Genomic DNA, 22011 nt, shown 5'->3' with positions numbered 1-22011 from the left:
GAAAGTAAATTCATCAAAATAATCCGTGGATTTATGGAAAAGTTGAAACTTAGAAATTAAATGTAAGTATTTACTAAATAATAGAAAGACAGTTTGAAGATATAGATGAACATGAAGCATGTCAATTCTTCCTTGTTCACATTAATATCACAAAGGGACCATATTGTCGTGGATTTGTGCTTTACCATGAGATGAACAAGGACTTGGGGAGTTTCAAAGCTCTAAAGGACAACATTTAGGTATGTTTTAAAGCAATGTTTTAATGACAAGAGAAAGAAAGAAAATTTGCATTTACCAACTTTACAAAATGAAACAAGTAAAACAATAAATTAATATAAATTTAATGTTTCAGTTTTTTTATTTTTATAATAATTATATAACTCTTTTAAATATATAAAAAATCATCCTTTATTTTCAAAATAAGAACTAAGTTAAGGGCAAAATCATGAGTACACACATCTGTGAGTTTATCCTTGCACTACTGTAAAGTGCAGAAACAAATCAAAACTTCAGTAAAAACAAGGTACATTCCTTCGTACAAACATTGCTTATTAATTGAACATTTCATTGCCTAATATTCAACGTTGAAAAAGAAACTAAAATTTCAAATAAAAACACTCTTTAGCCTTCGAGTTTCAGAATGGAAGAATGCTCCAAACTGCTTCTTTCTTCATTGCCAAATCAAGTAGTGTGACTATTGCTTACTACTAACTGAACAAAAAACAATGTTTAATCATTGAACACAGAGAAAAATCAGAAGAATCAGTTCTTCTCAATCAAGTTAAAAGAGTCCAACTTACGTGTAAATGCAGGAAGATCAGAACTTTTCAACACCCTCAGCCTCTTCACTGTCGACACAAACATGCTGCAAAACAAACACATTATAAAAGGAATAACATGATAATAGCAATGACAGCTTCCAAGAATCATAGATTTCTAGCAATAAGTACACCACAAAAGGAGAATTAAACTGTAGCAAAGAGAAAAAGGCAACTGCAAGAATTAAAGTGTAGTGTTTACATCAATTGCATGGCAATGTAGTTTGTGTTTATCTTGGCTTCAAAGTATAGTCATGCAATAGAATATGAAAAAACTGCATCAGATCTTTATCATTGATAAGGTGCTTACTGCCAAGGTACATCTCCAACAAGCATTTTGTCTCCTTCATTATCCTCATAAACAAGAGTATATTCTCCACTTCCAACCAGAAAACTTGTATTGGCTTTCTCTTTCTCTTCCTCTCCCTTGTTTTGAATTCCACCAGCACAGGAATCTCTTTGTGCAGAACAACAGTGGGAAGAGGCAATATGAGACAACTTCATCTCTGCAGCAAGAGTCATTATCAGAAAAGAATGAAAAAGAAAAATGAAACTTAATTGGTATAAAACATATATAGCTTAGAAATTTCACTTTAAAAGAATTCTGAGGTTCAAAAAGATTGACATAAGCTAATGCCTATTCAACTGTGGTTATGAAGGTTGAGATTTAGGCTTCTTTTAGATTAGCCATCTTTTTGATTGACATAGGAATTTGACTCCTTATAAAATTTATAGGTGTTCCTGGAAGTGTCATATCAGAAAGCTTGTGACAATGTTAGGATTTATATTATTGAATAATCATAGCCAATTAACAGAAGGACACATTTTGCCTTAAATTCTATAACATGTTTACTAGTTGGTGAAAATATGCAGCTGACACAAGGATAATGAATTACTTTCATTCTTGTAGAAACAAATTTCTGCATTGAAAACAATTGTGTCAACAACAAACATGAGTAAATCCACAGCACTAAAAGGCTAACAGTGATACCTGCAAGTAGGCCTCTAAAGAGCTCATCAACACCAGAGGAAAGTTTTTCATAGCTGTCATAAGCATTGATGTTCAGTTTTCTTCCTATAGGAACACCATCCATATTGATCTTTACAAACAAGCCTTTGCCACAGTTGTGAGTAGGTTTTTGGCTAGCAACGTTGTCTGGAACAAAATGTTGATATTGTTGGGACCCAGTATGCAGCTTTGAAGAGCTTCCACTTGCAATGTTCTTCCTGAAGGAACGAATTGGAGGCCAACCCACTACTGCACCCGAAGCAGTTCTGCTTTTGGTGGGTCCATATGCAAAAGGTTTAGCAACATGAACAGTGAAAAATCTTTCAACGAAAAGCGATTTATATAATTATAATCCAAAATGCTGTAGAAACAAAGGTTGGCATGGATTACAACAATATCAAAGGTGATCTGAGAGTCTTAAAAAGTTGAATAAATACATGAATACAAGTTAAGTTTCAAAAAGGGTCTGCAACTGCAATATTGCCTGAAATATTAAGGTTTTTTTACTCACTGCTATCACAATTACGGTTACAGAGGCCATATTTGTCCCATTTTCCGACAATATAAAAAATTGTGACAAAACAACAAAAGCAATACAAAAGAGAAAAGTAGGAGTACCTTGTGGACACGGCTGCTTCTGCAGAAGAGGGTGAGAATGTCTTGTTCTCTACACAACAAAGTTGTGGCACTTCCTTTCTCATCATTAACACGTTTTGTGGCCTTGATTGGAGTTGAAAATATGATGGTTTAGCTTGGTGTTGGTGGTAAGATGCGGAACTCCATGCAGTGGGCACCATAGCCCCACCTGGACCTGGTTTGTCAGAAGCGGAAATTTCGTGAGTTGAGAAGTAACCAAGAGAAAGTGGTGATTCGTTTCTTTCTGTGATGCATTTTTTGATGCTTTCATTGAGAGAATCTTCACTAGGTGGACCAAGCCTGAGCTCCAGTTTCCTCTCCTCCGAAGACCCGTGGCTTCTTTGCCACATCTTGCTTGCAATCGTGTTCTTCCTTTGTTTGCCTCTTTTTATGAACAAGCTTCTACTTATGGACTGAAACAACACAAGTACTTGAACCTTTGATATCTGAAAAAGCACCTGTCACAAGAATCCATGAGAACCATGCCACGTATTAAGAGACCAAATCCAAGACAAATATCATCACACCATTCACTGGTAGACAATATAGAAGATGATGAAAACTTGGGAGCATTCACTGAATCGTCCATATACTCACGAGTAGTTTGATTTGACGTTCTTTATCTTTTTTCAACAGTTTGTGCAGAAAACAACAGTGAAAGTAACATCATATTTTCTGCTTTCACTGTTTTCTCTAAGAACTTCTGAAAAGAAAAGGTCTATTTAAGCAAAACAGTAAACGTTCTTGCATGAGCTCCTAGTGTTGTGCTTCTTATAATACCGATGTTGTGTGAAAATTGTCTCATTACCATCAACACTGACATGTCTGCAATGCATCATGATTCGTCTGCTGATCTCAATGTGGTTGGAAGCAAACTGAAAATTTTCCAACAAGATTTTTACCGCTAGTTTATTACAGTGCTGTTTAGAAAGCTTATTCCAATTGATACTGATGTCAAAGTTCTTTATGTACTTACAAGCTATAATAGTTGTTATAATGTATCTGATAAAAATACATTACTTTAAACATATATAGATTCAATATATGTAGGATACATTACATACCACTGTATATGAGCACTACATTGAGTATAGCAAGTGCCTAGAGAATAGCGTTAAAGAATTGGCTGGTGAAGATGTCTCAGAAAGTATCATCGTTGAGCATTCCAATGATGGTTCAGGAATTGGTGCTGCCCTTCTTGCAGCCTCTCACTCCCAGTAACTTGATGCTTATAATAATGAACATCATGGTGATATTGGGGTTTGAATCAATTATTTTTTGGGGTGGCCATGATCCATTTATGGCCACAGTAGCCTTGGGAGTTGGGAGGGTTGACTTGCACAGCCCTTTAATTCAACCCAGTCTTTGCACCATTTACTTCTCAACATTTCTCTAAGCTCATGTATTTAATTCTTTCAGGAGCATTCTGCATTTTTCTCTTGCCTTGTTAATCTCAACATCTTGCTTGATCAGTTTCTTTTCAAGTCTCAGTTTTCATTAAATTGCGTCTGTTTATGAATTGCTTTCAATATTTACATAAGCCTGTTCTGCACCATTCTTTGAATAGATAGATACCTTTTGTGCAGAAATTAGTGGATTACTAGTTGGTGACGACACTAAAGATCATTTTGATGAAGTGCTAGCCTTTTCTGTCGTGTTCTTCAATAGAGTGTTAGGTTTAATGGGACAGAACGTCACAACGTCAATGACATCTTAACTTAATGATACAAAGGATTAGAGCAATCCTATCATCATCGTATACTTTTACAAACACACAATACAAGAATAAAATAATTATAAAAATATAAACTTTTACAATTATTTAAAAATAAAAAATAAGATAGAATAATATTGTAAAAAATTTGTGAATCAAAAGAACCATTTTTCAAAGGATTACCTAATTATACAAAGATTAACATCACTTTTAATTCAAAATCTTAACGTAATTAGTTAATAGATTTAATGAGTTAATAAATTTTTACCTTTATATTATGTTTCATTTTTTTCATTTTTACTAGAAATTTTGGTACATAAACATGTACATTTTGGAATTAAAGATAAATTTTCTTGGATTATTTTCACACAATTTATTCATTGTTTTGCTTCTTTCAATTTACAAAGCTGCAAAATGCAGTTTTTCTTTCTTTTCTAAAGGTATTTAGATTATTAAAAAAAGCTGACTTTTATACTTGTAAAAAAAAAAGATAAATTAATGTATAAAACAATGAATGTAAAGTTTCAATAAAATTTTGAAAAGAAAATTATCCTTTTGTCTTTAAAGCATTGCTTTAAAACATACCTAATTCTTGTCCTTTAGATCCTTGAAACTTCCCACGTAAATGTTGGTCTGATGGTAAATCGGAAACCCACGATACTATGGTCCCTTTGTGACATTAATTGTTTTTTCTTTTTATGTTTCTGACATTAAATATTTTGTGGTGAATGGAGATGCTTAATGTATAGAAATAGTGTGGACCAAGGACTAATCCTATTAGTACTGTTTGTTTACTTTGAGAAAGACGCAACAATCAAATATTTGACTTTCTTCTTTTCCCCATTTACCATACTAGCAAGTGCATTTGTTTATGTTTGTTCAAATTTAACTCTTTTAAAGTAATACTGTTACCTTTAATGATGACATTATACATATTTTTCACCTTAAAGTTAGATGTTTTTCTCATGGTTTGTTTCTTAAATATATATAGGTGGATTAGGCAAGTATATATAAATTACTTTTTATTTGACTTTAACTTATCTTAATGTAAAATTGTTAGAGTTAATCACTCTATACATATATGTTCTGTTTTCAGCTTTGAAACTCAATTTTTTATTACTTTATTTTTAAAATTGTTATAGAAACAAAAGTTTCGTATTAAATAAAAATAAAAAACGAACATAAATTCATATATATAATATAAGTTTTTTATTAAATAAAAATAAAAAATAGACATACGCTATATATGTATAAGATATATACATAAATAACGTATAAGATATATACATTAGTAAATTGGTAAAAGACTTTTTGAAGTGATATAAAAAATAAATATATAAAAATTTGATCAGATATTTTACCATTGTTAAACTTATTAAAATAATAATTGGTAATTGATTACTCAAAAATTTCAATATAGCATAATGTTATGTTGTGATACATTGTTAAAACTATCAAAATGAGATTATAATGAGATGGTCCGAAAAATCAATAAAATAGATTAAATTAAAGTAAACCAAAAATAAATTGTGGCCTAAATTTAATTAGGATATTTTTACCGACATATTTAACTTCCAACTTAAATATACTTTAGGTTGAACCAACCTATAAATTTACGAGTCCACCCATTTTATAAAGTAATAATTATATTAAAAAAAATAATGTTACTTTCATTGAAACGTAAAAATGTATTATACTTCTTATATCACATCATAATATTTGAAGTTAAAATTAATTTCATGGTTAAAAATACAAATTTTATATAATTTTCTAAATTTATCATTTTAATATAGACTAAAATATTGTAATATATTTAGAATATAAATAGAAAATGGGGTATGTGGTAGCATATAGGAAATGCCTAACATAGGTTTTAATTTGTGGCAATGCTAATTAGGCGTGATAATGCATGAAGGTTAGGGTAATGTAACGTATTTAGAGGGTTGTTGTACTTCTGTTGTGGACTTCACTCACTCCACACACATCACTATTCTATTGTTTAAACACCTAATTTAATTTATGTTCCCACACAATCAAAAAATATCTCACTATTATTTATTTATTATATTGTATTTAATTCAAAAATGCACATGTATTATTTATTGATTTCACCATCACAAAGTATTAATGTTTGTACATATTTTTGTTTCTTGTTGACTATACTATTGAATCTAAAAATGCATTATCGGTAAGATAACATATATTTACGTTAATTTGATATAAGTTATAAGAATAAAACGATCATTGAAGAGTGAACTTTTATATTAATAAAAAATAATAAAGATTAATATCAAATAAATATAAAAAATATGTGTGTCAAAATATATTTTTACGTATATAAAATCACTAGTGCAGAATTGACCTTTAACGTCACCCAATAGACGTCTGTCCACAAAAACACCAACGTAAATAATTGACCGGTGACATATCCGTAAATAAGTGGGACGGTAGACGTTCGTTGGGGGGGACGTCTATAATATTATAGACGTCGGGGCCCCTCCAACGGACGTTTAAGAGGCTCAACCAATTAACTTTTCAACTTCCCTGTCACCCGCTTAAACGTCCGTTGTGGGGGGCCGGACGTTTAAGAGGCTGAAAAAGTTAACTCTTCAAAGTGTCAGTTAAACGTCCAAACCCCCTAATCCCTAAACAACCCGTTCAGGCATATAGACGTCCGGGGTGGCTTCAACGGACGTCTATATAGACGTCCGTTGTGTCAGGCCGGACGTCTATATAGTCGTCCGTTGTGTCAGGCCGGACGTCTAACTAACGTCACCCACAAAGACGTCGGGTCCAGGTCGGACGTCAAAAAGCCAAAAGAACATACGTCTAAAGCCCTTTCTGCACTAGTGAATGATATTTTTTATGTATATAAAATGGTCTTAAAACTAGAGTTACTAAATTTAATTAATCTAGTTATTCAAATTTACTTGTTAGCAATTATTTGTTGGTATTCAAATTGATTATTACTTACTTATCATCAACTTTGTAGAGAAAAAGATGGAAGTAAACTTTGAAATATGAATTCTAAAACAATGGTGCAGAAGGAGCTTATTGGTAAACAGATACAATACAAAGCTATTAAAAAACATTGACACTTGAAAAGAAAGAGATGAAATATGGTGTTGAGGGTTAACAAGGCAAGAGAAAAAAATGCAGAATCCTGCTGAAAGAATTGAACACACAAGCTTAAACCAATGGTGAGGAGTAAATGTGGCAAAGATTGGATTAAATTAGAGGCTGAGAAAGTCAACCCTCCCAACTCCCAAAACTGCTACGGTGGCCATAAATGGACGATAAATGATAAAAACCCCAATATCATGATGCTGTTCATTATTGTAAAGCATCAAGTCACTGGGACAGTGAGGCTGCAAGTAGGGCAGCACCAATTCCTGAACCATCTTTGGAAAGCTCAATGATGAGACTTTCTGAGGCATCTTCACCAACCAATTCTTTAAGGGTATTCTCTAGGCACTTGCTATACTCAGTGTAGTGCTCATACAATCCACCATCCATGGCTATCACATTCTTCTCACCCTTAACATCACTCATAGTACTGTCTTTTCCCATCTTCTTCAAGATACCTAAGATCCCAGCAGCAGCAAGACGAGCACCACGGGTAGCAACAATATTGCAGATCTCCACAACCACCTTCCTCACTTCTAGGGAGCTATCAGATATCTGATTTACAAGTCAGACAACAAAGTTAAGCTAAAAATAGTACCAAATCTGAACATGAATCATAGCTGCATTGTGTAATACTTATATGCGTTGCAGAAATAAATCCAGTCCGTTTCTTACATCGATTAAAGATAAAGTAAATTTAAAGTATACAAGTAAATGTAAATCTCACCTTACAAACTGATTTTGTGGAGTTGAGTTAGACTTAAAAGTCTATTTCTTATCGCATAACTTTGATTTTTAAAAGATCTAGGTGATAGCATAGAAGCATGTGGATGGTAAAAACATAGGTAAATTGTCTTTAATGAATAAGAATAAAGTATGTTCTTGAAATAGCAGACTTGTAATCATATATCTATCATGTCTTATGAATTTATATATACTGGTATGTATCTTACACATATTGAATCTATAAAATAATGTATCGTTGTATCAGATACGTTATAACTGTTATAACTTTTAAGTACATAAAGAAGCTGTGAAAAGCTTGCTGGAAAATCTTAATCCAAACAGAACAGGATTTTATATACCTCGAAAATGTTCTTTAGTTTGCTTCCAACCACGTTGAGATCAGCAGAGGAATCATGATGCATTGCAGACATGTCAGGTGTCCTGCACATTCAGTGTTGAAGTTCATGAGACAATATTTGCCCAATACCAGTAATTATAAGCAGCACAACACAAGGAGGTCACACTAGTACACTCAGGGAAAACAGCACCGGTTATTTTTGTTTATAACCCGCGGTTTCTGAACCGAGGCATATTCAGGCGAGGTAAAAAGTCTATTTTAAACATACTTTTTTAAACATTCACTATTTTAAACATACTTTTTTAAACATTCACTATTTTAAACATACTTTTCTTTTGAAGTAGAAAATAGTGAAAGCAGAAAATATAAAGTCTTTTTCACTGTTGTTTCATAAACTACTGAAAAAGAAAAACAAAGTAAAATCCAACTACTCCTAAGTATCTCTGATGGACGATTTGGTGAATGCTCCAAAGTTTTCATAATCTTCTATCTTGTCTACCAGTTAACTTAAAGGGCAAGCATGGTTAGAATATCGTAGCAATTTAACCAATAAAAGGAAAAGAGAGATATCTTGTTGTAACAATACCTTGTTGAACTTGAAGAAGAGTTTCAAAAGATGAAGATGTTTTGATGATAATTGAAGAGGTTGAAGGTAAAAAAGTGTCTTAGAGTTTTCCTTTCTTTGAATTTTGTTTGTGTTCTTTACACAAGATATTCATAAAGACTTTATGATTTAGTACACAACGTTCCTTAAAACAAATTAAAAGAAAATGGTTTTACAAAGTTAAATTCGAACCTCGAATGTTTTTTCTTAAAAGAAAATTATTTTACATAGTTAAATTCAAACATAGAATGTTTTTCCTTAAAAGAAATTAAAAAGAAAATGGTTTTACATAATTAAATTCAAACATAAAATGTTTTACAGAATTTTTAATCGATCTATTTGATTAAATTGTTTATGAGAGGATTCTATGATAATAAATTATTGGAATAGATTAAATTAGAAAATTTTTTAAGTGTTTTTAAAGTCTCATAATTATAATTGATTAGAATATTTTATAATTGGAATTAATGAAGAATATGTTTAATCGATTAACACGTGATAATCGATTATAATATAAAGAGGTTTGTCAGAACCATTTAAAACGCACCCAAAATCTCTCTGAACGGACGCCAGGTGTCAAGCAAAGAGGATTCTGAAATCAGATAGTGGGAGACAGGTGTGGGCAGAGGAGAGGTCGTTCGTCCTTGACGTGGTAGCAAAACTCAGTTTTTTTCAAAACTCACGCCACTCCCTCTGCATGCAACCTTCTTCTCCAAATCTGTGATCCATTTTCTCCTCGATCTCTCTAAAAACTCTCCCTTCTCTCTAAGAAATCTCACCCTTTCTCTTCTATGATCTCCGTTCAGACACAGTAGAAGCACTTCCGGCGTCAAGAGCTTCAGTTTGAACCGATCGGTTTCGAGTTCTGAACTGATAAGTTCTTCTTCTCCTTTAGTCGTTCATTCTCTGACATATGCAAACCAAGTTCTGGTTGCATGAGTTCATAGTCTCGTTCTGAACCATGTTGGTTTGTTGTTGGTTTAGTTTGAAGAATTGTTGAGCGTTGAGGGTAGAAGAACTTGTAGTAGGGCGAACCTTAATTTTGCCTCTGGGAACGTTCGGTCACGCTCAGAGGTAAGGGAAGCTTATATGATTTAATTTGTATGTTGTTTGAATTGCATGAACGTTCTTTGAATTGACGGAATTAATATGATGGTTGCTATGTTTGGATTGTATGAAGTATGAAAATTTCTATGATATGGTTGTATGAACTTATGTAGATAAATGTTAAGAATTTGAATTGAGATAAATGATTTTTAAGTATGAAATTCTCCTATGAGAGTGTACGTTCGTAACTGAACGGTCTTTGACCGTTCGATTTTTCTAGTAAACTTGGTTAGAATTGGATTCTTTCATTTGGGAAGAATCCTAGTTGAGGACAAGTGTCTTTGTTTCGAAATACTGTGCATGAGCATTCGGCAAAGCATAGTTGGTTCTTGGCGTTCGGTTATAAACTTAAGTATATATGTCTATGTATTTGTATATTTTCGTTTGTTCTTAAACACTACTCCAAATTGGTATCTTATTATAATTATCAAACCTTTTAATATAAGTTTAGTGGTGCTCGATCTTACACCAAGCATTCGCACTGAGTAGTGTTCGGTCTTACACCAAGCGCTCGTACTGAGTAGTGCTCGGTCTTACACCAAACGCTTGTACTCGTTTCTTTTATAATCTATCTTGATGAAAATAGCGTTCGTCCAACTTCAATAGAGTTTTCTCTCTACCGTGCTCGGTCATTGACTGGGATTCAGATTTCTGGATGTAAATTCAAATAAGTTAAGTATTTATAAGCGTACGGTTTAATCATGTGAATTCTTCTAAGTATTATTCTTTGAAGTGTCCGTATTCATTGGTTTCAGCCTAGAGTCTTAGCACTTGGCATGGTCTTTGAGGTGTTCGATTTGAGCTCTCAAGAGTCAGTTCATTTAATTGGCTCACTTTGTAAGTAACGTTCGTTCTAGTCGTTCTTGTGATATATAGTTGTACTCGGTTTCTTTCTCAACCCGACAGTAATCCTCTCGGTTAAAATTTATTCTGGAACTGGAGACCTCTCTGTCTCGTTCCAAGTGTTCATTCTCGTTCTGAGTTAGGATTGAACGTTCGGTATCTGTTGTCCTTAATAATTTTTGTACAAAGATAAAATTGAAATGATTGATAATGAAAGATGAAATTGAGATGATTGATAATGAAAGATGAAATTGAGATGATTGATAATGAAAGATGAAATTGAGATGATTGATAATGAAAGATGAAATTGAGATGATTGATAATGAAAGATGAAATTGAGATGATTGATAATGAAAGATGAAATTGAGATGATTGATAATGAAAGATGAAATTGAGATGATTGATAATGAAAGATGAAATTGAGATGATTGATAATGAAAGATGAAGAGAATATGATATGGATGAAATGTTTTGGATTATGGACGAGCGTTCCAGGGAGGAATGACTCATGAATGAATATTGAAATTGGTAAAGTATGAATGTGGGCATGCTAAGCTAGCGGTTCATCCTGATGTTCCGTGAGTATTCGTCCTCACGTAGAGGAGGGTAGGTCATGTGTGGGAACGGCAGGAGGTCCTAGTCCTTATGGTTAATTTGGACAGATAGAACTAACCTCGGGTGGCAGCGGTTGAGGGTATCCCAGTTACTACATCACCCGGGTGCACGAACGTCGTAGCTACACAGATTTGATACAGTCCGGACAGTGAGTCTAGTATTAGGCTTTGTATGAACGAATGATGAATTTATCTTGTTTGGTTGATTGTGTGAAATGTATGTTTATACATGAACTAAATTATATAAGCTTGCCCTATTTCCTGTCTTGTCATGTATTCCCGTTCGTTCGCCTTTGTCATTACGATGATCACCCTGTGGATGGGAGCAGAAGGAGAAGAGTTACTGGAAGAAGCATTGGAAGAGGCGCTGGAGGAAGATAACTTAGTAGAGTTAGAAGTTAAGACCGAACAGTAGAATCGTTCGGTCAATAGTAGTCTGATAGTAAGGTGAACGCTCGATCACCTTTTCCCTTTGCTTTTGTTTTGACCGTTCGGTATAGGCTTTTGTAAACTGTTCGGTCAGAATTATTTATGACGTTCGGTTTTTTAATTTTTTAGTCTTTTTGTAAGGTCGTTCGGCCTTAACTGTACGTCCTATTTTTTGTAAGAACTGAGCTGTAATATTATTATATGTAATCATTCTATTATAAGATTTTACACTGTATTTTTTGGATGTTACTCGTAACTATTTTTTAAACTTTTGTTAAGATATTTTATTGACATTTTGATTTAATTGATTAAATGTGTTATAAATTGTTTTAAATCAATATTTTCAAAACTTATACATAAAGATTCATTCTCAATCTTTAAAATAACTTTTGTCATCAAAGAAAATTATAAGTTTTCTAAAGTGGTTTCAAAACTGAATGTTTAATTATGTATTTCTATTGTGATCGATAAATCCTTTCTTTTTTATTGTTGATTTTGATTAGTGTTATTTCATTATATATTTGCAATATAAAATATATATTCTCTTGATCAAGAATGGATAAAAGCTTTATATCCTCTTATTTGTGATTCCTGACTAAATCAAAAGTTGATTAGTTTGTGTTGTTTATAATTGTTGTCTTGTTTTATACAAACATTTTTAGTGGAAACAATTTTTCAAGAAATGAAATTTGAGAACTAAACGTAGAATTGATTGAATCCAATTCCATGCGTTGTTTTTTTACAAAAGATTCATTCATATACTTTATTTATAATAACGGAATAATAATCTATGGCCATTGCATGACTTTCCGATTAACTCGCTAATTGATTGTTGTGGTAATAACCATATTTATGATCTCACATCCACTCAGCTTCTAACAGCTCTAAACCTTTCATTTCTTTAAAAATTATTCTAACACAACATATGTATTATGGAAAGGAACTCCTTAAACTATTGCAACACAAACATACTCTTCATTAAACCTTTAATGTATATAACAGTTTAATTAAGTGTAACACAAAATTCAAACACCAACGTTATCTTAATCATAAAATCAGGTTGATAACATGATAGAGACAAAATAACATTGATAGATTGGCCAAACAGAAACCTGACATTATACCTGAATATGAACGGATCTTTTAGTTTTGGGGGAACATTGTCACCAAAAAGTGAAGCTTCTTCGGCCATTTTGCATAGTACTTTACGAACAATTTCTCCCAAGTACATGCCAGAAATTATCTTCTCAAAAATCTGAGGTGTGATTGAAAAAAAATTATATAACCTCGTTTTCTAAGAGAAAGATTGAACTTAGAAGTAGCACAAACTAACCTGTTCACCAGGGTTTAAACTCTCAGCATCTAAGGCATGATCATACTCAGTTAATGGAAGGTATGATGACCTAAAGTTTCCCCACTCCATGTTGATAACCTAAGAGTCATCTCACATGCCAGACAAGATTCCATATTAATCTCATTCATATCAAATCATATGCAACCATTGTTAAGACTATATATACACTCTACCAAATGAAACAATGACAGGAACTGCTCACCATCTCTCCAGAATCTGGCAAAGGACCATGCCATTTTGGTATTGCTTGAACACGCTCTACATATGCAGCATTTGTTCCAGTTCCTAAAATAATAGCAGCAATGACATTTTTGTGTGTATATCGACCTCCTGCTAATGTTCCAACTGTATCATTGACCTAGCATAGATATATACTCCATACGTAAGTACGGAGATAGTAGTACCTTGAAAAACCATTTTCCTTAAGATCAATAAAAGACCAAATATATTTAAATTAAAGTCTTGTGATTTAACTATTGTTATGCAGATTGCAAGAGGTAAAACCATCAATTACCAGAGCATTTACACGCATATCAAGACCTCGTTTCCGAATGCCTTTCATTAGTTCTTCCACCACATCTTTACCAACCTATTCAAAGAACAACCAAACTAAGTACAAAAATGGTGAAAGAAGTAGTAAGTTTCTGGAGTTTAAAACCCTTCATTCTCCAGAGTTGTTAGTTTCAGCAGTATTAACTGGTTAATAGATAAAACTTAAAACTCTTAATGACTTTCCGAACTTTAAACTACTTCCACATTAACGAATTTAGGGAAATTCTTGTACACTGTCTGAAAACACCAGAAGATATATAGGGAATCCTGTTAACAAGTTTTGATAGAACATCTAAAATATACAATGAACAATATGAACAATGAACTTGCCCTCATTATGTTGTTTAATGCAGTAAGATGAGATAACACTGTATTATAATATACATTGTGATTCAATTATACGTACGAATAAATCATGAAAAAGTTATATCTCTGAAGTGCTATAATCAACAGACAAGGAGATATTCAATCTGAAAGAATGGAGAAGGCATCAAAGCAATCAGGAAACGGGATTTACAGCGTCCTCTATGTTGAAGCCTTTTGTCCACTTGATAAGGTTCCCAGAAGCAATTAACGTTTGCATGACAGGAAAGGAAAAGGTAAAACCTATCTCTCTCTGTCTACCTGGAGGAACTTTAAAATCTTCACTCTCTTGGGCAACAAATTTTCCAACTTCTGCTGCAATATAGTCAAAGAGTGCCTGGATCACAATTTATTTAGATTGGTCTTGTTTCATATATGATTTGCACAAAGAGCAGCAACTGTTGCGAAAATAAACAAAACAGGTGGTAGGCAAAGAAGAAGATTTTCAAATTGACGGGAGAAAAAAAGAACTTACAGTCGATGTTCCAACCATCAAATCGGGAGGAATTGACACCTCAGTAAATTCTTGACTAACGATACCTCCTTCCTTGCCTCCCAATTGCACACGTAGCACCCGAAAATTAGTCCCTCCAAGATCCACGGCATAATATAGTCCTTCCTCATTCCTAGAAAGGGAAGGGATGCATAAGAACAAACCAACAGCATGATAACACTTTAGCAGTAGAAGTATGTACAGTCACTAACTTCTCTTTCGCAAGAATCTCATAAATATGAATTCACGGATATTAAACATGGCTATGGAAAACCAATTACACCTTATTCACCAGCGTCATTGTCACTTCACAATTCACTGCATTTTTCAGTCGTGTTACAGCAAAGAAAGGTCAGAGTCAGTATGCTCATTGCTTCCTAGCACTCATTTAATGCACATCATTGGCGATGTAATGCACAACTTCCTTTTGTAGACATTACAATAACAAATCTACCATTTCAACAACAGCTAGATAATATTACTATAAACATTTTCGTACCAGTAGATTCGTGTATGGAGGTAACTAAAGCGAAGAAACGTGAAGAAGGAAACTGGTTTAGACTGATCGAAAGGAGGATGATAAAGAGATTGAATAAGATCGTAGATTGGATGAAGAAAATAATGGAATAATACCCAGTTGGGAGCTTATCAACGTAGGTGATGAGCATCTTGAGCTTGCTACCACCTTCGGAAGCAAGGCCGGCGTGCATCTCCACATTCATGGCATCCGCAATGCGCTTCAGCTTCCACGTCGGCGTCGCACACTTCTCCTCTAATTCCTGCAATATTTCCATGGCTCTTCCCCACCGTCGGCATTTCCTGACGTACCTCTGCACCGCCACCGCACCCACGGCGCACGCCGTGGCGGCTCCGATCACCGTGGCACACAGCACCACCTTCCTCATTTTGCTTTGACGATGGGCTCTGACGCGCAACCAAGTGTTTCCCTTGGTATCATGCTCTTGCATAAAAATAGAAAGCGGAAATATACATATACTATTGACCAGTGCGGCTAATTAGGAAAACGAATAACGAATTTAATCAATTTTAGTTAAAGCTTAAGTCACTCTTTAATTGGAAATAAATAAACAGAGTGACTGAATAGTTGTTTCTGTGTAATGCTCAACTCAGTTTTAAAAAAAATTGCGTTATCGTGACGTGTGTACGAGGATGATGGCGAAAGCAAAGATACGCAAAATTGGAACAACAAAGCGACAAAATCCAACCAACTTCTCCACAAAGAAATAACGCTGTGCCAATTACAATAACGCTGAAAATGAAATTTCATCGTATTTATATTTAAACTTTGGTAAAATTCACAGAATTGTTCACAAACTTTTTACAAATTCTTTTTACAAATATACTAAAAAAAATTGATATATCCCTCGTGGTACCAGCTGATCTTTTCCTCGAACACTGCTTCACCGATGCTCCATAATCATTTTTCCGATTGTAGTAGTTTTGAAAAATTAATAATAGAGACGAATAGTATTTATAACTCCGCAGGGTTTTTCCATTCATTAACGATGATTTTCTGGTGAATTGAGTCCCAAAGTAGATATTAACTGGCCTGTTAAGAATAGATTAAATTTAGTTACTATAAAAATAATCTTTAAAAATATCTAAAATTGTCAAGTACGGGAAACCACAAAAAGCTTATTAACAAATAATCGTGTTCAATAAATTACAAATTCATTACTTAGTTATTAATTCTTAATAATTAATTTGTTTCTCGATATCAAATCACGACATTGGTAGAATAAATATTAATAATGATTGTTAGAGGAGGAAGAAACACGAAAGCAGAAGATTGAGATGGCAGTTGCCGTACAGTGTTAAGTTTATATACTAAAACTCTGGAAGATAGTAACCAAGAATATCAGTATAATAAAGTAGCCTCTGCTAGAAAACACTAGATAACCCAAAATTCCCACCCTCGCCCTTGCTCTCTCCCTACCTCTATAAAAAACCAGATCAAAAAGAAAAAGAAAACCCAAAAGGGTCAACAAAGGCCTAGTACAGCACATTTTGAATATGCCCTAAAAGTTTAGGAGGATCCTAAACAAGATATAGTGTAGGTTAGCCGAGTCAAACGGCATAAAAAATGCAACTGTACAAGTGGCGACTGACAAATCCCAGCTCCAGCTCTTCGGCTTGATGTGATCAGTTGCAAATTTGCAAGCTTGAATGGCCAAGCAAGCCTGAAAAAATTAGAGAAATGAAAGCCAGCCATTTAAATTACTACTTACCCAAACTACTGGCTCCCCTTGATTTCTCCACTGCATAAGTGTCCAATCTTACACATTGTTACTCATCCTTCACACTGCAGATGCCACACCCAGTCTCCTGTTATATACACCAAAGAAGCAAAAAAGACAACATAAAGACAAAACACAAGTAGTCAAGCTCTAAAAACAGTTATTATTAAACATGAGAGCATGCCTTATTACTGGTTCTTGCACCACCTCTGAATGAACGTTTCCTGTAGAATCAAGAACCATCCCTAACATTGCATTTTGCTACATAAAAACCCCGCAAAGAAAAATGGTTAATTGGTCAGTATACGTCATTGTTCAGAATAATCTAAAAAGAAAGTTTTAATTGAAAAAATATAATTGTAGATATGCAAAATTTTGTAAATGTGCACACGTTTGCACCCCCTATATTATCCATCCTATCTAACGTTTCAATCCAAATTATGCATCACCCATAAGCCATGTAATCATTTTGGCCTTACAGATTCAGGGAAGGTCTTGCACAACAGTGCACTTCGCATTACAATCTCTACACAGTTACAGTATGATAAGGAAAGAAAGAATGATTAAATGGCTAAAAGTACTTCACTACTAGCCAGACAAGAGATTATATCAAGATGGTAATAAAAAAGAGTTACAGAGTAAGGAAATGTGCGGGAAGGAATTGAAAGTCAAAACCTGCAACTGCACCTGTAGCTCGTGTGGAAATACTCCCTCAGAACTTGTCAATCTGTTCTTCACCAGTGTGCCAGAACCGTTCTCGTAAGTACTACTCTCAAACCTGCCATTGTTGGTCATCATATCAACACCCCTGGTGTTATCTTCAGCACAACCTGCCATAGATACGGCTCCAATATCTTCAGAAGAACCACTATCACTTGTAACGGAAGTAAATCCACTAGAATTAGAGGCAGGTTCAGGAGACTCCGTTCTACCCAACTCTTGCTCACTGCTTGACAACAGTTGACTATCAGACGCACTGCTACTTGCCCCTCTACCTTCAGGAATACTACTACATTGCTTTTTCAGTGTTGCATCCTCCCTCACACCCAACCCATCATTGTTCTTCCTCTTACGAATTCTCTCAACATGTTCAGTCCCAGAAACCTCATTTTTAGGAAATGATTTATAATTCTCACGTGTTGAGGTTGGCCTTGATGATCGCAATCTTTTGTGACCATCAGGAAACACATAGCACGGAATTTGCCTTCTCCGAACATGAGAAACAAAAATCTCCATCTCTGGTTTCCAGAACATGTACATATTGACTGCATGCAAAAATTCATCAATTGTTCCTCGTATATCAAATTGCTGGCCTTCTTGAACTACTTCTCCCTTCTTCCTCTGTAAACCCACAAAGAAAGCACAATGTGCACTCTGCCTTGAGGTGTCCATATACTCATGATGATAGGGATGGCACTGCAACTTCCCAAAAGTGTCACGCTCAATCTGCAAACAGGAATCAAATTAATCAAATGACACACTTAAGTAAATGTGTGAACTACATTAATTCTAATGTGTCAATTTAAATGTCTTGGTTTCACAAAGATAAAACAAATGAAAATACCATCAAGGTCAACTGCCGAAGGCGTGATCCCACCCAACCTTTCCAATTGCGTAAGTCATCAACATCAGCAGCAACTACGTCAACTTGCAAGTAGTTTGTATAACTTTCAAAAAAACTGTATGGTTCAAACAGATCCTCCCAACAACCTTTGTTTAATTCTACATCCTGATTTTTATTTTTTGACAAAAACAAAGGAATCAATTACCAATTACCAACAACAAATAAATATCTATGTCCAAATTATTTCTATCAAACTTAACAAAGAAGAATAGTGATTACCCCACATATCTTGTTGCCAAATTGGAATTGTTCCATCATAACACGAAGTGTGCTTGTAGAAACATTATAACTAGAATTCATACAGGGATAGACAGGAGTAATAATTGGCATGAGATGGGATCGATCACGAGGATTTTTACGAGGATGCCAAAAGGAAAAACCAAGTTGATTTTCCTCTATTGGACATAACATGACAGGAGTTGGCCACCCCCACTGTGTATATACCCTAAAGAATCGAGAAACAAGCATACTTGGAACAGCATTTGGATACAGCTGGCACACTCGAGCTACAAGAAGTGCCAAGTTAACACCACCAAGAAAACCTGTCACCTGAAAAAACATTAAAAAGCACAAATAAATTAGCCAATAACTATATAAGTGGCCACTCACAATAAACAAACATTCGCATGAATAGTAAAGAAGGGGAAATTTTAAAATATCTCTCACATTGGAATAAATCCCTCGTCTTTTGGCCCAAAATTTCAAGCAACGAAGTGTTGTACGAAAGTGCTATAAGACATACAAATTGTAAATATATTAAAAGTATTAGGGACTCAATAAATAATATTAAATGGAAGACGTAGCAAAGTGTAAGACAAACAACAGTCTAAAGAAACACCTCAATATTCGGAACAAGCTTTAGAATTTGATCTGCAACTCTGCAGCCATTTAAACTTCGCACAGTAGGCTCGTCAACATTGTGTAGAAGAGTGATATCAGATATAACCAAGTCCTGTTGATTTATTAATAAAAGACAAAGTTCAAAAATGACAAAAATCAAAATGATACAGAACTAGATCTGGAAAAATAAACATTTGCTTTTGTTTGAGAAATTAGTACAAAATAAAATTATTTGTCTTACTTCAGGTACAATCAAGCGAGAAATACTGGCATAAAGGAGATCGATTGATATTCCATCAAACTTGAATTTCATAACTGGTACATGAGCATCCGGAATTGGTTGCAATTCAGAGACCTCCTCCATGTTGGCTAGGATATCATGCAATGTGTAGAAAAAATCCTCCTGATGATGAAAACATGAAAAATCAGACAAAAATAATTTTGATGGAGCACACAAACAAAAAATATTTGCATTCACATTTCTACCTCGCGATTCACGTAGGAAGGTCCAATGCATATTGTGTCTAAGTCAGCCCCAGGACCATGAACCTGCATCATTAAACTCGATGAAATCGGGATCAACTAATCCACAAATGCAAAATAGGTACAGCAAATTGCATGCAAAGCTTGACAAAATAAAACATTTTTCAAAAGCAAAAATCAATACAATCTAGTAACTGTAAAATTATAACATTCCCAAGCAGAGTAAACAGATCCAAAACATGTTTGCCTGATTCTACAACAATAACCAAGTCATGAAGGTGTGCATGTCAAGCAAGGAGGTAAGATACTCACACCAAGGCGATAAGAACCAAAAGTCATAATGATAGCATTTGCATCTTCCACCATTTGATCAGTGTATCCCTTTAGGCGAGTGAGTTGCTTCACCCAATGTTTTACTATCTGAAATAAAGAAAACAAATTAAAACATAAATGGTTAACTCTGAAGGTTTTGCATCCTGCATTAAATAGTTCTGTACAAAGTGATAGTAACGGACAATAAGATACTATTATATTATTATTCTTCTTCTTTATTATCATTGTTATTATTATCAACCGCAATTCAAACTATAATGATTAATATCAGCATAATAAATTATTAAAAATCTCTCTCATCAATCACTAAATAAACTCCCAGAACAATTCTGATAAACAATAATAAGCATAAATCAACTACTCAATTAGACTAAACTCCAGATAAAAGAAATAAACCCCCATTATCAAACAAAAAGTTCCTCACTTTCCCCTATAACTGCTACTTTAGCATCAGCATTAATACGTATAAGTATCTCACATCTATATATATCCCGTTACCTGTCCAAGTCGGTAAAGAACCTCCTCTCTCTTAGCAGCTTCCTCATTGTTCTCATAAAGTCCCGAAATAGCGAGAAACTTGTACACATAGCAAAGAATTTCTCAGATAAGCACATCAACAATCACTCAAAAGAAACAATATCGTATTACAAAAAATAAAAAACCAACCTTTTCTAACTCGAGAGTTCTGTGCAAATCATAAACCGTTGGTCCAGCCATCGAAATGGGTTTCGTGATACCATATTGCTTCGACGATGTTCCCACCCCTTCAGAACTCCCCATGATCTCAACACCAAAATACCCGCAAGAAAAAATGAAATATTTCTATATTCTTCCTATTCTTTTCCTGAGAAAAAACTGATACCCGGAAAACAATTTAAAAAAAAAAAAAAGGATCGTATCGAACGTTCAGACGGAACCCACGATTGAAAATCTAACGAGAAATCAATCCCTATAAGAAGAAAGGAGAAAAAAAAAAGGTAAAAGTGCAAGGAATAGGAAAAAATTAAAAGCCCTGGATCGTAAAACCAAAAAGGATGAAAAGAAAGGGGAGATCTGAAAGGTTTGGAAGGGATTGCAGAGGAAGGTTGGAAGAAAGAGAGCTTTGGAAGGGAGCGGCGAAGAGAAAGCGCGATGAATGCAATGGTGGGGTTTGCAATTTTGTGATTTTTTTTTTTTCCTCAGATATTTATTTATAGAATCGCACATTTAAGATTTTTTTTATCCATTGATGCTTATTTATTTTATTTTATTACTGCTTCAAAATATTTTATTCGATTTTAATATCTTTTCTGCATTATTTATCATTTCAAAAAAAAAATACAACATTTCTTCATGATTTTTTCAGGATTAAATATTTCAACCGATCTGTTAATTAGTTAGTTTAAAATCGTACTGAATATTAATATTAATATTAATAATTTGAAAATGTTATACTGAATGAGCAGAAAGTGACATTATCAATATATTTAATTCAGTTATTTTATAATCTGTAAATTTTACTTTTTAGTTTAGATATTATGTCACTAGATAGATAAAAGCCTTATCATATCAATTTCAATAAATGTAATATTTTAATTTTTGAAAATTGGATTATTATATTCTTAATTTTAGATTAGTGATTGTTTGTTTATACATAAAATCTTACAATATCAATAAATAAACATGTAATATGTTCAAATTTTAAAGTTGGATTAATGAGATGGATGTTATATTTTTTATTTTGGATT

The 22011-nt window shown here is 33.8% G+C and overlaps 3 protein-coding genes across 11 annotated transcripts; all 3 read right to left on the bottom strand.

Annotated features, from left to right (window-relative positions):
- Nucleotides 1-466: 466 nt before the first annotated feature.
- LOC124846627 (auxin-responsive protein IAA2-like) lies at nucleotides 467-4019 on the bottom strand. Of its 6 annotated transcripts, XM_088102131.1 has the most exons (7): nucleotides 3528-4019; nucleotides 3061-3338; nucleotides 2446-2921; nucleotides 1810-2096; nucleotides 1129-1324; nucleotides 801-865; nucleotides 467-707 (listed from the first exon to the last, which is right to left on the bottom strand). In XM_088102131.1, exons 3-7 carry the CDS (start codon nucleotides 2811-2813, stop codon nucleotides 682-684), a joined length of 942 nt encoding a protein of 313 aa, XP_087958257.1. In that variant the 5' UTR covers nucleotides 2814-2921; nucleotides 3061-3338; nucleotides 3528-4019; the 3' UTR covers nucleotides 467-681. The 6 variants fall into 6 exon arrangements, with proteins under 6 accessions (XP_087958257.1, XP_087958255.1, XP_087958258.1 ...); XM_088102129.1 differs by having other exon boundaries at nucleotides 2446-3338; XM_088102132.1 differs by lacking the exon at nucleotides 3061-3338 and having other exon boundaries at nucleotides 2446-2909.
- Nucleotides 4020-7229: 3210 nt separating this feature from the next.
- LOC124846631 (hexokinase-1-like) lies at nucleotides 7230-15735 on the bottom strand. The gene is made up of 9 exons (XM_047323922.2): nucleotides 15380-15735; nucleotides 14729-14879; nucleotides 14408-14590; nucleotides 13853-13927; nucleotides 13541-13696; nucleotides 13318-13416; nucleotides 13109-13239; nucleotides 8389-8470; nucleotides 7230-7858 (listed from the first exon to the last, which is right to left on the bottom strand). The coding sequence occupies exons 1-9, from the start codon at nucleotides 15712-15714 to the stop codon at nucleotides 7529-7531; spliced, it is 1542 nt and encodes a 513-aa protein (XP_047179878.1). The 5' UTR covers nucleotides 15715-15735; the 3' UTR covers nucleotides 7230-7528.
- Nucleotides 15736-16556: 821 nt separating this feature from the next.
- Nucleotides 16557-21452, bottom strand: LOC124846622 (nuclear poly(A) polymerase 4-like). 4 transcript variants are annotated; one of them, XM_047323907.2, is made up of 12 exons: nucleotides 20951-21452; nucleotides 20783-20860; nucleotides 20264-20371; nucleotides 19955-20017; nucleotides 19710-19871; nucleotides 19467-19580; nucleotides 19295-19357; nucleotides 18848-19177; nucleotides 18569-18733; nucleotides 17680-18450; nucleotides 17189-17265; nucleotides 16557-17092 (listed from the first exon to the last, which is right to left on the bottom strand). In XM_047323907.2, the coding sequence occupies exons 1-12, from the start codon at nucleotides 21062-21064 to the stop codon at nucleotides 17065-17067; spliced, it is 2073 nt and encodes a 690-aa protein (XP_047179863.1). In that variant the 5' UTR covers nucleotides 21065-21452; the 3' UTR covers nucleotides 16557-17064. The 4 variants fall into 4 exon arrangements, with proteins under 4 accessions (XP_047179863.1, XP_047179865.1, XP_047179862.1 ...); XM_047323909.2 differs by having other exon boundaries at nucleotides 17692-18450; XM_047323906.2 differs by having other exon boundaries at nucleotides 16557-17265.
- Nucleotides 21453-22011: the final 559 nt, after the last annotated feature.

The sequence above is a fragment of the Vigna umbellata genome, chromosome 11 (genome assembly GCF_029865625.1).
Source record: "Vigna umbellata cultivar VRB3 chromosome 11, Vumbellata_1.0, whole genome shotgun sequence".
Lineage (NCBI taxonomy): Eukaryota > Viridiplantae > Streptophyta > Magnoliopsida > Fabales > Fabaceae > Vigna > Vigna umbellata.
The sequence above is the reverse complement of the archived record's forward strand: the minus strand, read 5'-3'. Positions and strand labels throughout refer to the sequence as shown.